At 44.6% G+C, this 22,939-nt stretch overlaps 1 protein-coding gene across 4 annotated transcripts; it reads right to left on the bottom strand.

Moving 5' to 3' along the window:
* Positions 1-292: 292 nt before the first annotated feature.
* ALDH8A1 (aldehyde dehydrogenase 8 family member A1) lies at positions 293-21,980 on the bottom strand. 4 transcript variants are annotated; one of them, XM_059177497.1, is made up of 7 exons: positions 21,770-21,980; positions 17,467-17,614; positions 16,179-16,271; positions 14,227-14,376; positions 10,010-10,266; positions 6,489-6,650; positions 293-1,349 (listed from the first exon to the last, which is right to left on the bottom strand). In XM_059177497.1, the coding sequence occupies exons 1-7, from the start codon at positions 21,905-21,907 to the stop codon at positions 897-899; spliced, it is 1,401 nt and encodes a 466-aa protein (XP_059033480.1). In that variant the 5' UTR covers positions 21,908-21,980; the 3' UTR covers positions 293-896. The 4 variants fall into 4 exon arrangements, with proteins under 4 accessions (XP_059033480.1, XP_059033479.1, XP_059033477.1 ...); XM_059177496.1 differs by lacking the exon at positions 16,179-16,271 and adding an exon at positions 15,989-16,144 and having other exon boundaries at positions 21,770-21,979; XM_059177494.1 differs by having other exon boundaries at positions 15,989-16,271; positions 21,770-21,977.
* Between the last annotated feature and the right edge of the window lie 959 nt (positions 21,981-22,939).

The following is a 22,939-nucleotide window of genomic DNA, read 5'->3' as shown; positions in this document are numbered from 1 at the left end:
CGTGTTCCATGAACTGTAAGACTGTGGCTGCTGTGCAAGTGTGAGTGGTCAGAAATCATGGCTTTGGAGACTGAGAGCCAGCCCTGGGTTCAAATCCTTCCTCTGCCCCTTAGCATTCGTATAACCTTGAGCATGCAACTTTAATCTCTGTAAACCTCAGTTTTCTCCTCTGATCATTAGGAGACCAAAAAAAAAAAAAAAAAAAAAGCCACGGGAAATACCTCTATCACTTTGCATGAAGTCCATACCCCTAAGAGGAACAAAGGATAATTCAAGAAGAAGACATACGTCATACTGGCTACTAAAATTGCTTAACGTTTATTCTTTTAGGATTAGTGGGTTCTAAGCCTCATGGGAAACAGACCCGAAGAACTGGAATTGATTACACTCGAATAGAAATGGATCAAACTATTTCCTCTTCTTGCTTCAAATTTCCTTCAAAAGTAGTCATTATTTTTATTTTTCCCTGACCTTTTACAGATGTATTTAGTGGGACCTACCATTTAGGTCTGCTCGGACAAATTCCATGCTATGTTTATCATTGACATTCTTATATATACTTAAAAATGGGAAAAAAAATGATTATCTGTGAATTTCCAAGAATTCAATCAAAACAATGAAAAAAACTACAGCGAGGACACAATACAGAAGGAACCTGACAATTACTTGGCTTCCTTTTTGTGCATTCCTGCTCAGAAGTCTCTTCTTTGACTCCACCGGGAAAACAGTCAGCCTCTCTGTGACAACGAATGAGAGTACAAACTGCTGAGCCTAAGGTAGAGAAACGCCGCTGAGCAAAGATGTGGCAGAAATTTATGCCGGGGTATCTGCTCGCCGCACTGAACTACTGATTCTCTGCAGCCAGCCGTGGACCACAGCTTCTCCACTATCCAGGGTCAGTGTTTAATGGTGATGGTTTTGACTTCAGTGAAAAATTCGTAAGAGTCCTTGGCTCCTTCTCTACCTACCCCAGAACTCTTCATCCCCCCAAAAGGAAGGTTGAGCTCTCTGATGAGCCAGCAGTTCGTCCAGACCAAGCCAGACTGCAATTTCTTAGCCACCCGGTGAATACGGCCCACGTTGCTGGACCACACCGTGGCCGCCAGCCCGTATTTAACACTGTTGGCTCTTTGAATCACTTCGTCTTCGCTCTCGAAGGGGACGACACACGTCACTGGACCAAATATCTCTTCTTTCATGCAGCAAGATTCATCCTTAATGTCTGTTATTACTGTGGGAAGCATAAAGTATCCTGCACAATTCCTGGGGGGGAGACTCAACGTGTCCACCCCCTCACCACACAGAATCTGGGCCCCTTCCGACCGGGCTCGCTTGATGTAACTTCTGACCTGGGAGGGTGAAAACCATGATTAGCAACATCTTACCATTTGCCTTGACACAAAGCAGCAGAAAGTTTAATATTTTTGAATCATCTAGGAAATATGGATAAGGCCATTGCTAAGAAATCTAAAGTTGATTGTCTTTTTGCTCAGCTGCTAAGCCTGAGGGTGGAAGTGCTCTGACCATCACTTGGGCAGTCAGCCTCCAGACGGAAGAGGAGGGGTGTCATTTTTTTACTGTCTAAGTCCGAGGCACATAGATAAATGCTTTTCATACATTCTCATTTAGTTCTCTCAAAACTCCATTAGCATTATTACCACCTATTTGCTGATGATAAAATTAGATCTCAGAAAAGGTAGATGGTTCATACCACTAGTAAACAGGAAAGCTAGAATTCACACTCAGGGATATTCAGATACACAAAAGAATAGTTACTCCTTGTGTGGGGTGGTGAGGAGGGGGCTCTGTCCACTGCAGAATATGGGAGATTGAATGGTGCGTAAGACCAAAGACCAAGAAAGGCTTCCGGAACAAATCATTTCTAACTTCTAGTCTCATTACTGATTACATTCTGAAAACACATCTAGTTAATACAGAATAGCTAAATATAATGGGAAATATTATGTAATAAGTAAATCCAGTAACTTCGAGATAGTGACAGATGTTTATTCACAATGGTTGTAGAAATGACTCCTTATAAAAGGATACATATGTTTATGTATGGAAATTTCATTACAGTCACAATGATTACATTATCCTACCCCTGAGCATAGGAGAAGTAGAAAAGTGATCTCAAAAATTAAAAGCATAAAACAATGGCTAAGCAGTACATCAAAGGCAGAGTAAATTTTGAAGTCATACTTTGGATCCCTACATATCATATATTACTCTGAGCATTCTGTCCTGTATTAGATAAGTACTCCATTGTAGAACTATACCCAACATAGAGTTATGTGTTTGCCATACAAAAATTATAAAGTACTGTTGTCTTATTTTTAATTTTGCTCTAGCTTATAGAATACTTAATAAACCATGAGGTCAAAGACTTCTAAAAAATAGAATATTTGGAACAGCTTCGTATTCCCCTCTGCTACACATTTTCCCCCAACACGTGCCCTGATCTCAAAGCTCTCCCAGAAAAAGCCCTTGTCTAGTTTGCAGATGAAAACTAAATTACGTCTGGGCTTCTCTTTCCCCTATTCTCTTACTCCTCTTGAAACAACCCATTTAGACTAATTAAAAGATGTCAAAGACAGCATAATGCGTGTACAGGGGAAGTTGAGGCAAAGATCTCCAGGAGCACCTGCTGAATGCAGGGCCAGAACTTTTTTCCATGATTAAACATGGAGTGGCTTTAGATCATCTCGTCTACAAATTTCATGATTATCTCTGAGACAGTCTTGAATAACAAAATATGAAGGAAAGTGTCTGTTTTCAAAATGCAAACCTTTCAAAAATTTTAATATATAACATATATTAAACTCACACTAAACTAAATTTATTTTCTGGATGATAGAATGATATTTCAACTTGCAGCTCAGGAACTGAGATTTCAGGAAAATGTGAAAAAAGAAAATGTTGTGACCGCTAATATGCCATAAAATGTAATAAATTATAACTATAAAATTTTCTCTAAAAGCAGAGAGTAGCTAGTACTTGGTAGCTTTGCCCATAAAATCCTGGCGCAGAGGTCAGGTGGGTAGGCGGGGAGCCCCAAGAGTTCAAATCCCAGAGCCTCCACTTGCTTGCAGAGGGATTTTTAATGCTGTTTCCCCTCTGAAAAATGGGATTAACACTCCCATCTATTCATAAGCTTAGATAAAATGTATGTAAAATATTTAGCATAATGTCTGGCACGCAGTAAGTCTTTTGAATGCCAGCCACCACTGGTGCTGTTGGTGAGGAAGGTGATGATATCACACACCATCTGAGGCTTACGAGCAGGGAGACTTCAGAGACATGCCCACCCAGCAAGTCCATTTTGTTTTGTTTGTTTGTTTTTAAATCTGACAGAAGCAGCTAGCAAACTGCCAAAGTGGACCTTTGTTAACAGCCTGCAGCCTGGCCCTATCGGGGAATGCACCTGTGAATCTGCCCTGCGCTCCGCCAGCCTCACTGTTAACACTCAGAATCCCATCTCCGATTTCCTGCATCTTTGGGCAGGCTGGCATCGAGCCAGATTCTCTGGACAGTCGCGTGGAAAAGCATTCGATGGGGGGGTGGGGAAGAGAAACAAAAACAAAAAGCAACCTGCCAAATAGGCAGAGCGCCTTTTCTACCCTCCTTGTGGACAGAGTCACCTGCATCCCTGGGAGGGATGCTGCGGAGCAAGCTGCGTCTCTGTGAGGTTCTGAGCCCTTTGCCGTGACCGAACAGCTTAACAGCTTCTGCATATTCTACTCGGACTCCTGGGTCACTGCCTCGCCATCTATCCTGACAACCACAGAGAAGCAAGATGGACACAAAGACCCCAGACTCTGCAGGGCTAGTTTGCTTCACAGCAGACACAGACCAGCTGCAGAAGAGAAGCAGGATAGAAGATGGCCACCTGGCCTCCCCTGGGACACAGCCTCCACAGCTCTCTGGTGAGAGGCGAGGACAGATGACCACTGGTGGAACGTCCGCACACCCTTCTTGATCTCCGAAGCGGCATACCCAGCTGAAAAGAGTCCCACTGAAAAGGCCACATTTACACTGCCCTCGCTGCTTCCATTATCTCTCTCTCAAGGGCCAAGATACCCAGCACCTCCTCACAAGAATCCATCTGCAAGACCCCCATCATGGGTCCACCTGGTGGGAGACTCAGAGGGGACTTCATGACTCCTTCATCTGGGCACCTGTGCTCAAGGTGGAGCAGTGAAGATGACAGATGTCCAGGAGCCATTGAAGTCTTAGTAGGACTGACCCGTGGCCTCACATGGGGGAGGCAATGTAAGCCCATCTGCGGGGCACTCTACTCTAGCAGGGAGAGATCTAGTCTGTAGGACAACAAAACAAGAGGGCTCCACTTATCGAAGCAAGTTTATATATGGTGGAGTAATGGGAATACGATCTTTAGTGTTCTTCCCTAGAAAAAAGAAAAAAATGAAATAAAATGGCCAGGGCGCCTGGGTGGCTCAGCCGGTTAAGTGTCTCCCTTTGGCTCAGGTCATGATCACAGGGTTCTGGGATGGAGCCCAGCATGGGGCTCCCTGCTCAGCTGGGAGCCTGCTTCTCTCTTCCCCCGCTGCTCATGCTCCCTTACCTGCTCTCTCTTTCAAATAAATAAAGTCTTTTAATAATAATAATTGGCCAATGATTTAAAAAAAAATTTGAAATTTTTTTTAAGATTTTATTTATTTATTTAATTGACAGAGATCACAAGTACCCAGAGAGGCAGGCAGAGAGAGAGGAGGAAGCAGGCTCCCCGCTGAGCAGAGAGCCCGATGCGGGGCTCAATCCCAGGACCCTGGGATCATGACCTAAGCCGAAGGCAGAGGCCTCAACCCACTGAGCCACCCAGGTGCCCCAATTTTGAAATTTTTAACTGTGTGTACAAATCTTTCTCCCTAAAAGCAGCAGAGCTTTCTGAAACGAGTACAGAGTAATTAATTGTACTTTGTTTTAATAAGCAAGTGCCTGAAAAATTATTTTCTATAAGGATCAAGTAGAAAGTCAAGAGAGGTTAATTGAAAAATCTGCAGTTTGGCGCACAATCATGTGCTACATTGGTTTCTTAGTGTGGACAACTGTATCGTGGACTTGGAAGATGTTAGCAAACGGGAAAGCTGCGTGAGTGGATATAGAAACTCTCTGCCCTGAGATTCTGAGATTTTTCTATAAATCTTAAGTTATTCCAAAATAGAAAGTTTATTTCTTTTCTTAGTTATTTGACCGAGATAGAAAATATATCATGGTAAAAATACAAGGGAGTTTTTAAAAACTTCTGTTTGAAAGATAAATTTGGGCTAATGTTCAAATGTGGTCAGGAAAAAAAAAAAAAAAAACCCAAACTGCTAACTGTAAGCTTCACCATTTTCAAAGCTATTCAAGGCACTTAAGTACACTACATTGAAAGGACAGTAAGCAAACAAAATCCAACCAACATGTTAAATAAACACTTGTCTTTACAGCATAATTTGGTTTCATAGAAGATGATATTTCTGGGCTAGGATTTGTGAAGGAGTGGTTGACACCAGGCCTAAAACCTCATCAATGTTTCAAGTCTTAAAAAAAATCAAATCTCATTTGTGGTTTAGATCTATCAGTGTTCTTGGTTTTTGTCCACATCTTCTGTGGCTACAATGCTAGAAACAACGGGAATCCCTTCTGATGTCCTGCAGGACTGTTTCAAACCCTCTCCTCCCTTCTGAGCCCTCAGCACCTTCTCCCCTCTTCACCCTGCTTCGTAGTTCACTGGGAAAACCAAAGAAATAAGAGGAGACCACTGAGCTGCTATACCCTTGGCTAAGAGCCTCTGTGCTTCACAGTGCTGTAAAGGTCAAAGTTAAAATGTAGTTAATCTCCCAATTGTATGCAGAGTCAAAGATTTCTACAAAATTAAGTAAAGGCTCTGTCCCTCACTAGCTAATGGACAGGGGTACATCTTCCTTGGTGGGTCTCAGTTACCACAGCTGAAAACAAAGTCTCCCAGCTCCAGCGTTCTGTGACTTATTTTGGGAGTCACATCAGGTAATACATGAAGATGACCTTAAAGACCTAAATTCCATAAACCACCCAGAGACCATCAATGACTTCTCCCACATAGACCACCACTAACTCTACCCACTAAGGACCACATAACCAGCAGACATGGCACGTCTGGAATTGCATCTGCTGTAAGCCACAGGCAGAACCCATTCCACTGGGAACTTTTATCGATGGAAATTCCTGCCACCCTTAATCCACGTCATTCTTATCCACTGACCATTATTTTCAAATTTTCTCTTCCTCGCTCTCTACATGCTGACTTCTCCATTTCTTTTATTCCGTGTACACATGGCTTTAACCTGGACAACATGTGTAGACTCTGTATCCAGAGACCATTTCCTACAGGTCAGATTTTTTTTAAGAACAGGATAGTAATGAACAACATTTCAAAGCAGGAATGTGTGCTATGCCCTGCACTGGGCTTCTCCCCAAACCCCCATTGCAGAAAATTGACTTACTTTCTCCAAATGAGCTTTACTTATCAGAGCTCCCATGCTGGCTGATGGATCAGAGGGAATGCCAACTTTCCACATTCTGGTAGCTTGTACAAACTTCTCCAAAAATTCACTATAGATGCTCTTCTGGACAAAGATTCTGCTGGTACAGAGGCAGATTTCACCCTGCCAAGAATGACACATGAGGACAATGACAAGACACACTCCTTCATGGGTAGGTCGCCCTGCATCTCTGATCACCTACCTGACAGGTGCCAGGCACTGGTCTAGGCCATGGGAGACACTGATAAACAAAACAATGCCCCACCACTACGAACAAATACTCTTGTGGGGAAGTCAGGCAACAGCACAGGTCAATGAGCTCAACCAATAATATAATTTCAGGTCATGAGCAAAACAATACAAAAAAACTAAGCAGAGGATGGGAACAGAAATCAATGGGAAAGTGCCGCTTTTAGTCCCTTGGAGTAAAGGGAGTTCTGGAAGGCCCTTGTGAGGAGGGGCTATCTGAATTGACCCTTGGTTGGTGGGGAGGCGCTGACTGGGCTAGATGCCAAGGAAGGCAATTCTCAGGAGGCAGGACCTGCTTCTCGCTGCAGGAGTGTGCTTGCAGGGGTGTGGTGTGTGAGGCAAGGCAGAAGGCAGGCAGGGCTGAGGCTGGGAGTGGAGGCAGGAATGGGGGCAGGGAGAGTAAGAAAGGAGGGCAGGAGGTGAGGGCAAGGCCCTACCATGCGGAGTCCCACAGACTCACAAGGAGTTTGCATCTTGCTCCCGGAATCATGAAAAGCCAGTGGAAGGCTTTAAGCAGCAGCATGATATGATCGATTTCCATTGTTAAAGAGTCGTTTTGGTAGCCGTGGGGAGTAGAATGGAAGAGAACGAGAGTGGAGTCAGAGTAGAGTTCACAGAGTATTCCAGAAGTCCAGGCATGCAGAGGTAGCTTGCACCAGGGCAGGACCAGCGGAGCTGGGGTAAGTGATAGGTATCCACCGACATCACCAGATTCATTAAGGGACGTAGGACCCCCAAGTGCAAGAAAACTGGTATTGATGCTCTGCGGAAGCAGGGGTTCCAGGATTTTTAGAGTAATTGAACCAACGGGATGGGTTGATGGATTAGTGAGATAGGAGGTTGGGGTAAGAACAAGGTTGAGTCCCAGGTTTTTGATGGAACCTTGGATGGTAGTGCTTTACCCCCCAAAGGCAAACCTAAGGCAGGGAGAGGAGCTGTATTGCAGGGATAGGGATGAAGGGAAAGCAAGAGTTCTGGCTGGCATGGGTTAAGGTTCGGACGCCTACTAGACATCCAAACAGAGATACTGCCTGTTCGGGGCAGAGGTGCTAACAGGAGCCTGAGTAAAAAATGATCCTTACTGTCGTCTGAATATAGTGTGCAGTCACTTACAAACCACAGTCGAGACATCTCAAATCATTATGTATGTATGGTTAGTACATTTCTGCATAAATAACGATTTTCACATTTATATTTGATCTTCAAACCATCCTAAGGATGGAATATTTCTAATTATTTTGACAACTGTGCAAAGGTGTATTGTCCAAGTCAAATAGTCACTGTTTCGGAAAAAAGAATTCTCTCTGCCATCCAGCATCACTGTAAGAACCATCTGTGTATCTGGCTTGGGAACTCTCCAGACACAAGTGTCCCCTGCCATGGGGGGAGGGAGGGTGTGGTAAAGAGAGTTGGGGGCTTACACAGTCAGGGCTTTCCTGATTACTTAGTGCCAGGAAAGCCGAGGTAATGCCAGGATCTCTGGTAGCATGACTTTTGAGGAAATGAGAAAAGGGAAATACTATTTACTACATTCCAGAGACCGTGCAGGGTGCTTTTTTCATAATAATTCTACGGAGCCATAGGTTTCCCAGCTTACAATTAGGAAATGGAGCTTTGAATGAACCCAAGCCCAGGGCCACCAGGCACAGGAAGTTTCTACTTCAGGCCAAGTGATGCTGAAGTCCATTCATTTTCTTCAGTGTCTCACAGCTTGTCGGAGCGTGAGTGCGCCCCTGGCTGAAGGAGACTACGTGTGGCAGAGATGTTTCACAGGGCCCCATTATGTTCAACTGAGGAAGAAGTGTTCACTCCTTGGGACTCAGCTCTTGGTTAAGGAAAAAGAAACCAGCCCCGGTAGTTCGCCTAAAATCTGCCTATTGTCTTGAATTAGCCAGCTGGGTTCCTGTCCTCTTCTCCAAGGCCATTTAAAATACCCCCCCAAGAGGAAGGTTCTCTTAGCAGTTTCAAGTTCTGGCACAATCCTGGTAGCCAAGAAGCCACAGTCCATCTCAGCGCTCAGAGTACGTTTTTGGTTTTTGGTTTTGGTTTTTTTGGTTTTTTTTCATGCAGAGTTCACCTGATGTCCTCTGGGCTGTATCGCAGTCCACAGCTTGTCCCTAACCCCGTGTTGTCACTAAAACACCAAAACGCTTGATTTCATTGTTCATTTGGATACTTGTTTACTTTAGTGATTGAAATAGCTGTATCATAAAATTGCAAGTCTATTTTCTAAAATCTTAAAATTTAAGTCTGTTGATCCAGAAAAACGCTCTCTACAGACACAGTCAAGCCACTTTCTCTAAGAATGACTGTGAGAGAAATAATTACAATGATAACAATCACAAAAATAACCACTGTCAAGAATGGCTTTCATTCTACAACTCACAAAATCGCTACTAGAAGACATCATTACTGCTTCCAGGAGTTTCCAGGCAAGGAAATGAAGGTTCAAAAGGTAACGTAAAGCAACTTGGGCATCTTTCTTTCTATGGCAGTTCTAACTCTTCAGTGGATTCTTTGTTCGCTGCTGAAATTTTTAAAAAGCAAGCCTTTGGAGAAAATCATTCAGTATTTGTGCACACCTGCTCTACCCAAGACCTGATGCTGGGGCGTTTAAAGTCAAACGTAGCCCCAGAGCAGACTCTGTGAGGCTTACCATCTGGTCTATCTGGGTCAGTGTTCCTAACCCTTTGGGATGCCATCGCCTGGAAGAATCCGCTGAGAACTCTGGCTTCCAGAAAAACATCTCACAATTTTGGGAGATACCAAGTTGCCCATGACTCTGTGACATCAGCAACATCTTCTAGACAGGTTTAGGCATTTATTTCTAAGTGTGTGCTACATTTAGGATGCTTTGGGGAGCACAAGGTTTACTGGAGATAGGACATTCAGACAGCAAGAAGAGAATGGGGGCAACTCTATGAATATAGGGATGAAAAAGCTTAGAGGAGCAAACAGTCAGTCCATAGCTTATACCCGATAAAGCTCAAGAACAGGTGTTTGCCAAACAGAAGCTGTGATTCCACAAGAACCACAGATGGACACTGAGACAAAACAGAGTCGATGGCATAACACAATGTCAAAATCTCCTTTCCCTGAAATAGCCCCAGATTGACCCACTCACTCCTGGTTTGGCACTGTGATGAAACGGATCCAGGCTAACTGGGTCACAGAATTTTAAAACAAACAAACAAACAAACTCAAAACAAAACACACCAACCCAGAGGACACACCTGGTTGGCGAAGCTGGACCTGACAGTCGTTGGAATGCACTCCTCCAGGTTGGCATCCTCGAAGATGATAGCGGGGTTCTTGCCCCCCAGCTCCAGGGACAGCTTCTTGCAGTGCGGGGCACTCAGCTGTGTGATCCGCTCGGCCGTGGGCTGGCTCCCCGTGAAGGAAATGAGGGGTACCTCTGGATGGGACACCAGGGCCTCACCAACCCTGGGCCCTGTTCCAAACACAATATTTACCACACCTGGTGGGACACCTGGACAGGAAACAGAACAGTCTCCAGGTCTGTATCTGGATGGGATACAGAAACAATAACAGAAATTACAACAGTAATTCTTCTCCGTGTGTTGAGAACTTTCAGTGACAAGGAGGTTGTCCTTGAAAGTGAAGTAGTTCGAATGGAGGGGAGCGTGTTTTATGGCCGTCTCTAGTTTAATGGCAAAGCAAAGACTATAGTGCAAATCCAGTGTGCCCTAGGTGGGATATTTCCAGGTGCTTTGCCTTAGAATAATGAAGAGTAGAACCTTCTAATTAATTCATTCCATAATATTGACTAGGCATCAAGGGCTCAGGTCACAGAGATGTCCTCAGGCAGGTCAAGCCCTGTAAGGTAAGAAGAACCCTGCTCCACATGGGCATTGAGGAGTCACAATTCAGTGTGAAAATGTGAAGTGCACAGAAGGAAAGATTGACTGGCTTGGCCCAGGGAAGGGAGGGAGGGCTCCCTTGGGTTCCCTTGGGCTCCCTTGGACTCCTCCAAGAAGGTGAGTATTGAGTCAAAGGTCCTGTGTCCCATGGTACAGACATACACTCTAGAACTGACTTAAAGTGCCAAATACACCCTAAAATGGGAGCCCCATCTTTCTAGCATGAGACCCTACTGCTCCCCACTGGCCCCCCTACGCTAAGGCCCTAGTTTGCCAGATAGATTAATACCACTAAGTGCCCGCATTCACTGTGGGCCAGTCACTGCTGGAAGCGATCTAGATCTCCCAGCTACTGGATAAGGCAGGGAGGATTCATATCCTCACCTCAACCAAACTGAGGCAGAATGAGGCTAAAGGGCAACAACTAGGAGGCAAAACCGGGGGCACGCGGTTAACAAATAAATACGTGAATGAATGAATGGAGACTTCATGTACATTATCCAAATCAGAAATGGTCCTTGACTCTGGAAAGCTTTATGTGTCCAGAAAGAAAATCTAAGTGCAAACGTGTTGTATCTTAGGATTTAGGAGATTAGCTGAGTTTCTTTCCCATATTTCTCCAGCCTGGAAGTACAGAGATGCAGAAAACCTCCAACGTGTAAGGTTTTTTAACTACTTCCCTGCTCCCACTATCTTTCCCTATCCAGGTTAGACATTCTCTTCCTAACAGAAACATGCTCTGTTGGATTAAAACCATCTCTTCCAGAATATGCTTTTAGAGTACAAATAACAAGTTGGCGTTGATGATCCACCATCAACCAGAATACCTTCCCATCAAGCCAGAGCCCAGGCGTGATAACCTGAGGGGATCACCCCATTCAGGTGAGCCTCAGAGACAGGTGTGGGGAATCAATGACTCCTGGTGGTATCCGGGGGAGCTTCCCCTCTAATGGCTTCTCCTTTACAGGCAGGTGCACACATACTGAAATCTAGCTTGGGTTGGTCCTGGATCACAAGTCACTGCCATGGAGAGCAGGCCCAGAGTCAGACACCATGTGACAGCCGCTAAGCCCGTTTTGGAGCAGAGAGGGGTCTCAGGAGAGAGGCCCTCACGGTGGTTGATGGGGGAGAAACAAGGTCAAGTTTCCCACCATTTGCAGGCTGGGGGGTCCTGCATCTCCATCAGACAGTGAGCATGTGAATATTTGCCCAATACTTTCTGACTGGGGGTGGGGGGCAAGAGAAGGTGGACTATTGGGCTTTATAAATCCGGAAGGCAAAAATGGATCAAATCACTGCTAATGTATACAACAGCATTTTAATGAAGAGTGAAGAAAACTCAGAAACACCACATATTTATCATCCCAGGAAAATGAGTTCACTTCAGCAGGCCAGTTGCCCTCTATACAACGGCATTAACACTTTACATTCCCTTGAACTTTGGTGGTAATGTGTTTGCCTACTGGCCAGTAATGCTCAGCACCACTTTGCCAATTTGATCGAGACAGTAATGAAATGTTTCTAGAGACATTGGCCCTCTACCTTTAAGATATGTCAGTTACCAGAGAAAGGAGGCACTACAATGGCAAAGAATAATTTGGTAAAACTCAGAATAGGTGGCTAACAGACAGCACGGGGCATAGATTCCCTGCACCAGGGACCGGGATGGGGAAGGATGGCAACAAGCTTCCACTGGGCAGAACAAAACTAGGAAAGGACAGAAATCTGCTTTCACTGGACACTCCAGGAATGAGGCATGCGTCTGGTGCTGCCAAGAAGAAATAACTGTTCTAGAACTATAAAAGGGGGTACTCACTGTATACTTTTTAAAATTACTTTACGTCACAGGAGGGTCAACTGTCAAGTCTGTTTGAATGCTCTGGACCTGAGGACTGCTCTATAAATATCAAGAACCAGCAGGTCTTCTTAGTTTTCTTTTGCGTCGGTATTCAACACGTCCCGTACAGATTCTTAATCCAAATGGAGAAACTGAGGGCTTAAGACAGGTGCAATTTGAGCCTTACGCTCTCCGTGGTGCCCAGAGAAGAAAGTTTAGCAAAGCCAGCAGAGGCAGGGAAGGAAGGAAGAACTGTCTTGGTATAACAAGCCTATTCATTCACAAGAAATAAGATCAACGCTATGCGAATTCATGGAAATGTAGAACTCTCGTGTAGCCCAGGAGCTGGGCATATAGAAGGGGAGAGTGCTTAGGGAAGAGAAATCTTCATAGATCAAGATGTGGTTGACTTCAAGAGAGAGTGGTTCTGGGAACACAGCTCTGTGGCTTCACCCCACCTGCAGGGCTGCCCTCCCCAACATAGATCACGGCACAGCATCGGCCCCTTCTCTCCACTCCAGGAAACCTATAGCCAACAGAGAGGGAAGAAAGGCCTTGGAACTCTGTAGATACTAGGCACTTAATTTTGCAAAGAATGGCATTAGAAAATGATCCCTCATGTAAAGAAGGAATGATACCCTTGGGACATGAGAGAGATAGGCACATTTCTATCATAACCTTCTAGAAGCCTAGAGCATCCATAAATGTCACCCCAAAGGCTGAAGCTGGAGGCCTCATTCCTTTGTACAATACAAGGGAAAGGGGCAGCTAGACTAGGGTCATAAGGCCACACAGTTCACCCTGCCATCTAAATCCTGGAGTAAAAACTGGCTCAACTTTCTTGGAAGCCAGTATGTATGTTTTTGCTTAGAGAGATAAGGTATCCAGAAGAGGGAGGTATGCGTTCTTTCCAACCACCTACTTTATGGATATGGGTGAGCCCAACACTACCTTCTCTGTGGACTTGAAGGAAGTGCGCAGAGCAGGGTGCGTATGGAGACCTGAGCAGAGGGACCTAACAGCAAGGGGCTTTCCTGTGGGTTACAAGCTAGGCTCTCCTGACACAACCCTGGTGCAGAGTCAGACCACACCCATGCTGAGCTATACCCTAGAACCTACTACCCAGGAACATACCTTGAACGTTGACATAAAGAGGCCACTGGGGACACTGTTGACATAAAGAGGCCAAGGAGCCATATTATATCAACTTTCACACGGTGGCTCCAAATGTAGAGAAAACTGAGGGAGGTATATTCAAATCTCTTAAAAATACCCATTTCTAGCAGGTATCATATAACCATACAAACCAGAGAAGTACTTAAGGGCAGTCTTATTTGCATCAAGATTAAGAAGTGGTTCAAATAGAAGATTTAAACCATCTGCTGAAGACATCTCTGGAGCAGGCTGGTGTGGGAGTTGACGGGGATCTTTAAGCCTTTCTCACTTACAGGTGTGCAATCATGTCACTGCCTGCCAGCCCCTCCCCCCTCCGACACCGGGAGGACACGGGTGAAGAAGAGGAAGGAGTGTGATCCAACCCTGTGTGTGAAGGGGATTTCTCAGAAAAGGCTCAGAGAGAGGAAAACCCAAGATGTCACTGGAATCAATTTTGGTGAGCAGATTTCTAGTCAGAATAACTTTTCACATGTCAGAGATGCTGTGGCGGCTGAGACCCACAAAACTTGCAACCCCGAAGCCAGTCCTGCACCTCTCCAAAGCCACCGCTCATTACCTGCTTTCTCCAGGAGTTTGCACATCATCCACGCCGTCACTGACGTCAGCTCGCTGGGCTTGGCTATCACGGTATTGCCAGCCGCGATGGCCGGCGCCACCTTCCAGGTCAGCAAGTAGAGTGGCAAATTCCAAGGGCTGATCAGACCAGCTACAAGAGGAGAACAGAAACACTGCCACCAAAGGCAGGACCCTCAAACTAGACTGGCCAGACTGGGTTTATTGACGTGGAACTCCTCCACCCTGCGTGAAACTTGGGCTTACCCTTCTAAAACCCCCACTTTGGCTTACTTGTAGCCAACTTTGGGGAAATGACTCTAAAATGTATTACAAACAACTGTGCCTCTTAAAACTATAAAGCAATACAATTTACTATTTTCTTGTTGATGTAACAGCTGTATTTATGAACAAGGCAATGTAAGCTCCAGGGCCAAGAGGCTGTCACCTGTTACTAAACAGTTCCAGAACGTGAGGAGTTTTGAGATTTATAGACTAGCCTTTACATTTTTTTTTTAAACTTCTCTCTCCTTCTTCATCATCCAACTGTCTAGCTACTATTTCTTTTAAGTTTTTCCATCACTGTTTCTAACCTGTTGTGGATTAAGGCATAAAATCTCAAGCTTTTTAGAATTAGTGGTAAAATAAGAGCAAATACATTCTTAGTCTGCCATGTGGGGGCCTTCTGATTAGTAAAGCCAGGAAAATTTGATGCATAGACTATGAAATCCATCTTGGCCAGCCAGAAAACTTTTTAATAAAAAATTCTCTCTGGGTTATCACCTGTTTCATGACCAGATAGAATTGCTAAATAAGTAACAGAAGCAGCATCTAGAATGTGTCTCCATGCAATGTTCTGAAACCATAAAACTTCCAACCATAAAACTCTCAAAAAAAAAAATTTACTTTATGAATTTGTAAATGGATTCATCTTATTTATACTCTTCCCTTAAACCTATGCTGTGAAAGTCAATATATATTTTATATGATTATATTTCTCACTAGAAACTCTTTTCTTTATAGGATAACAGTTTTTTTCAGCATGATATATCACCATACTTCTAAGAGAGAAGTTTGAGTTTTTCCTAATTCCTTCAAAATGTGATTTCCAAAGAGTTCAAATAACCAAAGTGGTAATGTGTCCCATTTTCGTTCCTTTAAATTTATTTACTTTTATCCCATCATAAAATGTAACTAGTAAGTATGCGTATTTGGTGGGTGGAGGAACAGTGACATCTAGTGGATAGTTTGAGCCATTGCTCAGGTTCACTTCTCCTCTAAAAGAAAGCAGGAAGCAGTTAATTCAGAGCGCCCTACGCGTACTAATTTATTTAATTCACACTAACATATATAAATATAAAATTAAAACTATTCTCCCAGCTTTTAAGACAAGAATCCTGAGGTATACAAATGTTATGAAATTGGCCCTGCACATACCCAAAATCCTTGCTCTTGACTACAAAACTCTCTGGGGGCAAAAAAAAATGTTTTTTTAATGTGGGCGGCGGGGGGAACCTTCGTATGTGAATTTTCTCCCGGCATCCTTCTTTTCCTGCTAATTTCCCAAGAACAGTGTTCCAGGAATAAGTAGGGAATGTGAGACAAAGAAAATAAACTAGAAACAGATTTTTGAGGCCCATTCATTTTCGGCCGAAGTAGAAGTCATCTCTTTCCTTCCTCTCGGTCTGTTCCTTTAGACCAGTTCTACAGAATGGAGAGAGCATCCCTGTGCACCCCCGCAGGGCAGGCTTTCCCCGAGCACCCACCGATCCCCACCGGGGCCCGCACGGTGTAGTGCAGACAGCCCAGGTGGTCCATGTGCGTGCACTCAGACGTGTGGTGCAGGATGGAGGAGGCGAAGAACCGGAAGTTCTGCACAGACCGGGGAATGTCCATGGTTCTGGCCAGTGTTACGGTTTTCCCTGAAAGAAGCCAACAACAGAAAGCACAGTCCACCTGCTTCCCCGGGGATGGAGAAGACATGATCGTACACGTATCCCAGCTCACGCAGACGGAACCTTGGTCCTCTCCAGCCTGAAACTTCATCCCCTGACGACACAGAGAGCTGGCCGTGGTCTCATAGAACCGTGAAATAATTAGGTATGAAGTTATCAGATGAAATGGGGGGGGGCGTTAAAATTAAGTGAAACCATCTTTGCTTTGCGGGCTGAACAATTCGTGGCTATCATGAATCTGCCAGATGCTACCACTCCATTCACATCAGCTTTTTCAAGTCAAAATCACCAAGCTTCTTACCTGCTAGGAGGGCTTGGAGTAATGGGTATTAAGACAGCTGTAGTTGCATGACACAATGAAACCACTTTGACAAACAGATGATGTATACTACACGTCTCCCCATCACAGGGTGGAGTCCTTAAGATGGGAACGTGCCAGAAAGGCTGAGGGGACCCCAAGGATGCTGTGTGGCCCTCACTCACTCACCACGTGCCCCATGTATATGCCCTAGCTTCTGAACTGAACAAAAAGAGAAACATAGCTTTTCTGGGTTGTTCCTTAGTTGTCTTTGGTGATTCAGGGGGACTCCCAGTGTAGCAGCATGGGCAGGAAGCATCTCCTGAAAAGTTTGGACTCAGGCTGCCTTCTAACTTTAAGCTGATTTATAAGCATCCATATCATTTTAAAAGATCTTGGGGTTTCCCAATAGATATTACTATTGGACATTTAATCCATTACTTACGCTTCTGGGAAGGAGTTAAAATTGGGAAGTTGTGTTGGGAGTTCGATACTGACATACAGATTCTTTCTAAACAACCTGCTTTTCAATTACTTTTGCTTTGAATGGTCTACCTAGAAGGATCCTCTTCTTCCCTTCACCCAACATCTACTCCCCTTGCCAAAAACCCTGGCAGTGCCTTCCACGAAATGGACAAAGTATATTTATTTCCTTGCCCCTGAAACTTGGGCTCAGCCGTGACCTGCTTGGACCATCAGAACGGGGCAGGAGTCTGCCAGATGCAAGCCTCCTGCATGGAGGCTTCTCATGGCTTCTCTGCCATGAGAAGCACAGGTGCGGCTAGACTGATGGGCCCGGCAGGGGGGGGGGGGGGGCGACTCGGGAGGCTACTATGGAGGAAGTACCCGAGTCCCATCCCTTGTAGTTAAGAGGCTGAAGGTCACCTGACCAGTCGGAAGGAGGGCAGGCATGGCCTGCATCTGAGGATTAGTACTGCACTCTTCCTTAGGCACCGCACTGGCCGGTACAGGGCGGGCCAGCGGCACTCACCTTGGTCCCTGGATTCTGCCTGGGCCAGCTCCTCCAGGGACTGTTCCAGCAGATCCGCCAGCCGGTGCAGCACCTGCGAACGCTCCTGGGGGCTCCGGGCCGACCAGCGGGGGAAGGCTGCTCTGGCCGCCTCCACTGCGGCTTCGATCTTTGAGGAGCAAGAGGAAGAGGATCAGCTTAAAACCGTTGCTCCTGAGGTTGGATGAATCCAGAATCCACAGGTCCACCCACGCCTAATTTCCTCTGCCTGATTTCAAATATTCAAGGCCTCCTCATGCTGAGTTACCTGCAAAGTGGTGTTTACGTGACCAGAGAATCAGGGGCACCACAAAAATAGAGAAGAATGCTCCATTTTGACCAGGGTATTCAGATGCGGCCATTAGAAGGAAGCTATTTGAATTTTAACAGATGCACATTTTTAATCATGTTAAAATACAAAAAATTTTTTCAGTAGCGTATGAGAGAGAAAACATCACCGAGATGTGTAGAATCCCTCAGCTTTTAATCCAGATCCAACATATCTGACAAAGCCTAAAAGTTTGTTTGAAATCATATCCTCAGATTGATCCTCAAAATGACCATTCAAGCGCCTGGGTGGCTCAGTGGACTAAAGCCTCAGTTCAGGTCATGATCCCAGGGTCCTGGGATTGAGCCCCGCATCAGGCTCTCTGCTGAGCAGGGAGCCTGCTTCCCTTTCTCTCTCTGTCTGCCTCTCTGCCTAATTGTGATCTCTGCCTGTCAAATAAATAAATAAAATCTTCTTTTAAAAAAAATCCACTCAAAAATTACTTATTTTTATATATAAAGAATATGCTAACCACACAAATTATTTTATTTCACCTGTTTTAGAATTCTCTACCCGGACTATTGCTATGCCTATTTTGTGGATGAGGAAACCGAGGCACAGAGAACTCAAGTAACTCAGTAGAGGTCACACAGCTAATAAGTGACAGCATCAGGACTCAAACCCAGATCTCTGTGGTTCCAAGACCACAGCTGGCCTGCTATGGCAGAGCCACGGTCCCTGTAGCCTGCCTGGCTCTGCCCAGTGAGAGGCCTCTGTGGGAAAGGAGAGCGTCCGTATTTGAACAGATAGCTTGGAAACCTGACTTTGGAGCAAATCTAAAAGGAAACAGTATATGGGAAGGTTCGAGCAAGGCCAGTTCCTGCAAGGCAAAATGAGTCTTGGGGTCTTCAGCGAAGTCGAAGCAAAGTCTATCCCGGAGACGGCAAATCCATAGCCTGTGTCTCAGCTTTCTCCCCCCTCACACGCATGACAAGACTCTAGAATTACTCACAGCTTTCTTCCACACCTGGGCCCGGGCCCAGCCTCGGAATCCTTTTCCATAGGCTTCAGGCAACCACGAGCCGCTTTCTCGCGTCACGTGACCTGACAGTTCAGCCGCCCTCTCCCCCAAATCTGATCCAAGCTCCTTCTCTGTTTCCTTTATAAACAGAGTCACTTCCAGCTGAGCTGAATAAAGGATGACATGATTCTCCTCTTCATTATAAATTATAAATTTCTGGAAAAGTGGTGGTTTCTGTTGAAAAGCTGGATCTCTACTGTGGACCCGAGGACGGGATGAAGGGAGAAGGTGAGCTGTGCTGTTCACCACCAGAAGCCCCGCCTCCCCGGGGCCTGGCTGCCCGCCAACAAGAGAAGGGCTCCTTCCTCCCGTGCTCAGTGTAAAATCTCATCTTCCTGAGGTTGTCGATACAAAATCTAAGATTTTTGCTATGCAGAAAACTCAGGTCCAGTCATATGTTCTAAGATGGCTTATGTCTGTGAAGTATAGAATACGTATTAAATCTATATGAGCAGGGGCGCCTGGGTGGCTCAGTGGGTTAAAGCCTCTGCCTTCGGCTCAGGTCATGATCCCAGAGTCCTGGGATGGAGCCCCGCATCGGGCTCTCTGCTCAGCAGGGAGTCTGCTTCCCCCCCTCTCTCTGCCTGCCTCTCTGCCTACTTGTGATCTCTGTCTGTCAAATAAATAAATAAAATCTTTTTTAAAAAAAACCTATATGAGCAAAAGTTAACACCTGGAAAGCATTTACATATGCCAAACACAAAGGGCTTTGCATAAGTCTATTTCATCCTCAGAACCACACAATAAGACAGGTATTACTGTTATTCCCATTTTATAGGTAAGGAGACTGAGGCACAAGGAAGTTCAGCTCTAAGTCAAGACAGTAGATACTGAGCAGTACAGCTGGTCTTCGGAGCCATGGGGTCGGACTCTGGTTTCTGCTTATGATCGCAAAGCTATCATGTAAATACCACCGCAAATCTGTGTGTGTGTGTGTGTGTGTGTGTGTGTGTGTGTGTGTGAGAGAGAGAGAGAGATCTAGGCATCAGAGATGAGAATGTTAGCTCACTGTCATCTGTGGGATAAGGGTGATGATAGAGTCTTATTTGTAGGTTGTTATGACTCCCATTGGGTGTAATTTGTATTAGAGGGCTTAGTGAACGTGGAGCACACAGCAAAACCTGTTAGCAACACCAGCAGCACTTTCTTTAAGAGACTTTCTGTGAAACTGGGTGTGCAGTTTGTGTGTTGATGATATTTTTCAAGTGAGCAAAAACTGAGACTTGTGGGATCAGAGAGAATATTTACAAGTTAAATTGCTGGGAAATCCAAAATATTTGTTCCTCTCCTAGCAGATGCCTCTGTACTGCATTCTATCTTCTGAAAAGGCATGAACCATTAGCTGCAGAAAATATTTCAACAACATTTGTCATATTTGTCACCTTTAAAAGCACTTTGGAAAACACTTAGAGACCAGGAGGATTGGATAGCACAAAGCTGGATTTCCCACATCTATCCCAAGTCATTTGAAACAGAATTGTGGGTTACAGTTTAACCAACAGATTAGTCAATGTTTGCAAACTTTTGTCCACAAGTCTAAAGGTTTTATTTTTTTAAATGCAAGACAGTTTTAAAATATTATTAATAAAAGAGAAATAGTGGCTTAGTATAAGAAGGCTTATTTATAGATACTTATTTGTATATGAAGATTACAGTTGGCTTTTAAATAATCTAGTTCTAAAAAATTGTTTTGAAGAATAAATAAATAATCTAGTTCTTTGTGCCTTAAAAAGTAAAACCCGTTAGGCATTAGATGAGCATACACACATCAGCCATATTCATCACCCCAGACACTTCTACATTGTCAAAGAAATAACAAATATATCCAACATTTTATAAAACTTCTTAAATAAAATTTTGCATCACTAAAAAAATTTTAATGTTTATACCATTAAGCACTTTGAGTGACGGTGTTAAATTTAAATGCAAAAATACATGGGACTTTGATTTTGCATTTCATCAAATGATCAGTTTTAAATCACTAGATGTTTTAAAGACATAAGGCATTATTAGAGGATAATCTAAAATCAATCCCTGGGTTTTTCACTTTTGCTTTAGTGGAGCAACAAGTTTGGGGTTTTTTTTTGTTGTTTGTTTTGTTTTTGGTTTTGTTTTTAGAAATCCATGAATATAGTGGCAAAGTTAGGCAACGCTTAGTAAAGAAAAGGAAACAGAAACATGGGCCATTCTTAACAAAAAATACTTTTTACTAGACCCCTGCTAAGGACTGAGAAACGCAGCTGTGTATTAAGACGCCTCATTGATCACTTGCGTTCTGGGCGAAGTCATGGGCTTCGTGCCAGGCGTAGGCATCCCCGTTTGAAAGCTCACCGGAGGCCACTCGCTTTTACGTTAGCACCTGCTTTCACTCACCAAAAGAAATACGAAGAGGATTTTCACTTCTATGAAAAAAGCCGTTACCATACTTATTATTTCTTTCCCAAAAGCCAAGTTGCCTAACGCGGACTTCCTGAATGGAAGATAGTCTTCACTTGACACCATTTCAAAAGGTGTCATAAGAACGCTTTCGGATGCCTGGGAATCCTGCACCCTAAAAGTCCCATTACCAAGCAGACCTTCCCAGCACTAAAATCGTCCCTCTGCTAGGGTTTAACAATTCTACACCTTTTCCCAACTCCCTTTGCTCCTAGAAAAGTAACACGTAATTCATCAGCACATGAGGTATATTTCCATCTTCCCTAAGTGAATATACTCACCTCTTCTCTCTCTCTCTTTTTAAGATTTATTCATTTATTTATATGAGAGAAAGAGGGGGAGGGGAGGGGCAAAGGCGGAGGGAGAAAGAGCCTTTAAGCAGACTCTGCGCTGAGCACAAGCCTAGTGCGGGGCTCGACCCTACGGCCCGGTGATCACACAGAACCTGAGCGAGACCAAGAGATGCTCAACGAACTGCCCCAGCCAGGCACCCCACTCACCTCCTCTTTCCCACTGTTTGGCACTCTGCAATATACTTCTCCCGTGGACGGATCATAAGAATCAAGATAGGAGTTACAAGGTACAAACTTTCCATTAATGAAGTTTTCTAGCGTCAGAAGTGCCTTTGTTCCAGCCATGGTGATCGCGACCCCCGTGCCTTTCTCCTTGGCAGTTGTCTCCTTCGGTTCTCCCTGCACGCTCCTCTACCCTGAGTTAGCCCCACCCTTGCTTCCAGTCCCGAAACCCTCATTTGCCAGGCAGTGAAAGTGGGAGGTGGCCTGACGCTCAGGAATGTTCCAGTCTCCAAACTCTGAGTGAAGAAGATTTAGGAATATTTCACAGACTTCCAGTATATTACGAGAAAGGGATAATAATATGGTAAGCTAACATCAGCTTGTGTCCATGGCCCTTTAAGATGTCAGAAGGCACCTGTGTGACTCCTTTTATTGGGTTCACACTATAAACGATTTATTGTTCAAACATGGAGGGCCAGACCCTGAAGCAAGTGCTTGACATGAATCTATTCATTTATTCCACACAACAATGCTTTATAAAGTGAAGTCATTAAATCTCTGAATGGTACAAGGAATTGAGCCTCAAAGAAGTTAATTTGTCCAAAATCTCTGTTAGTAAGGCATGAACTTTAATCTGTTTATCTTCAAATCATGTGATTTTCTTCAACACATCACTGCCCTAACTCCGCAGAGGTGACTGAAGACAGACTCTCTCTTTCGGTCTCCCGTCTGTTTTCCTACCCTCTTCGTGAACAGTCCCTCCATTCTGAAATCAGCAGCTCACACCCTCTCCACTGTGCCACGCCAGTAAGGGCACAAGCTGCATCCATGCATGAATACAAGTAACCCACAGGGATTTATAGCCATGATGCATGTAAGAATTTCTATAAATTGGTAAGGGAAATGAGCAATCCAATTGAAAAAAAATAAGCAAAGTCTATACAAAACCAATTCATAGTAAAAGAGATGCGATTGGCTAAAGAAGGCCTGAAAGACGCTGCACCTCATGTTAATCAAGAGGATATGAAATACAGACAGGTGCCCTGATTCCCCAGTCAGACTGGAAAACTGTAACACCCACTGTGTGTGCAGGTGTGCGAAAGCACGTGCTCTCCCCCTCCCCTGATTCAGGGCAGTGGGGGTGGGGGGCAGGGG

Source organism: Mustela lutreola, chromosome 6, assembly GCF_030435805.1.
Source record: "Mustela lutreola isolate mMusLut2 chromosome 6, mMusLut2.pri, whole genome shotgun sequence".
Classification (NCBI taxonomy): domain Eukaryota; kingdom Metazoa; phylum Chordata; class Mammalia; order Carnivora; family Mustelidae; genus Mustela; species Mustela lutreola.
This window is presented reverse-complemented; position numbering and strand designations above follow the sequence as displayed.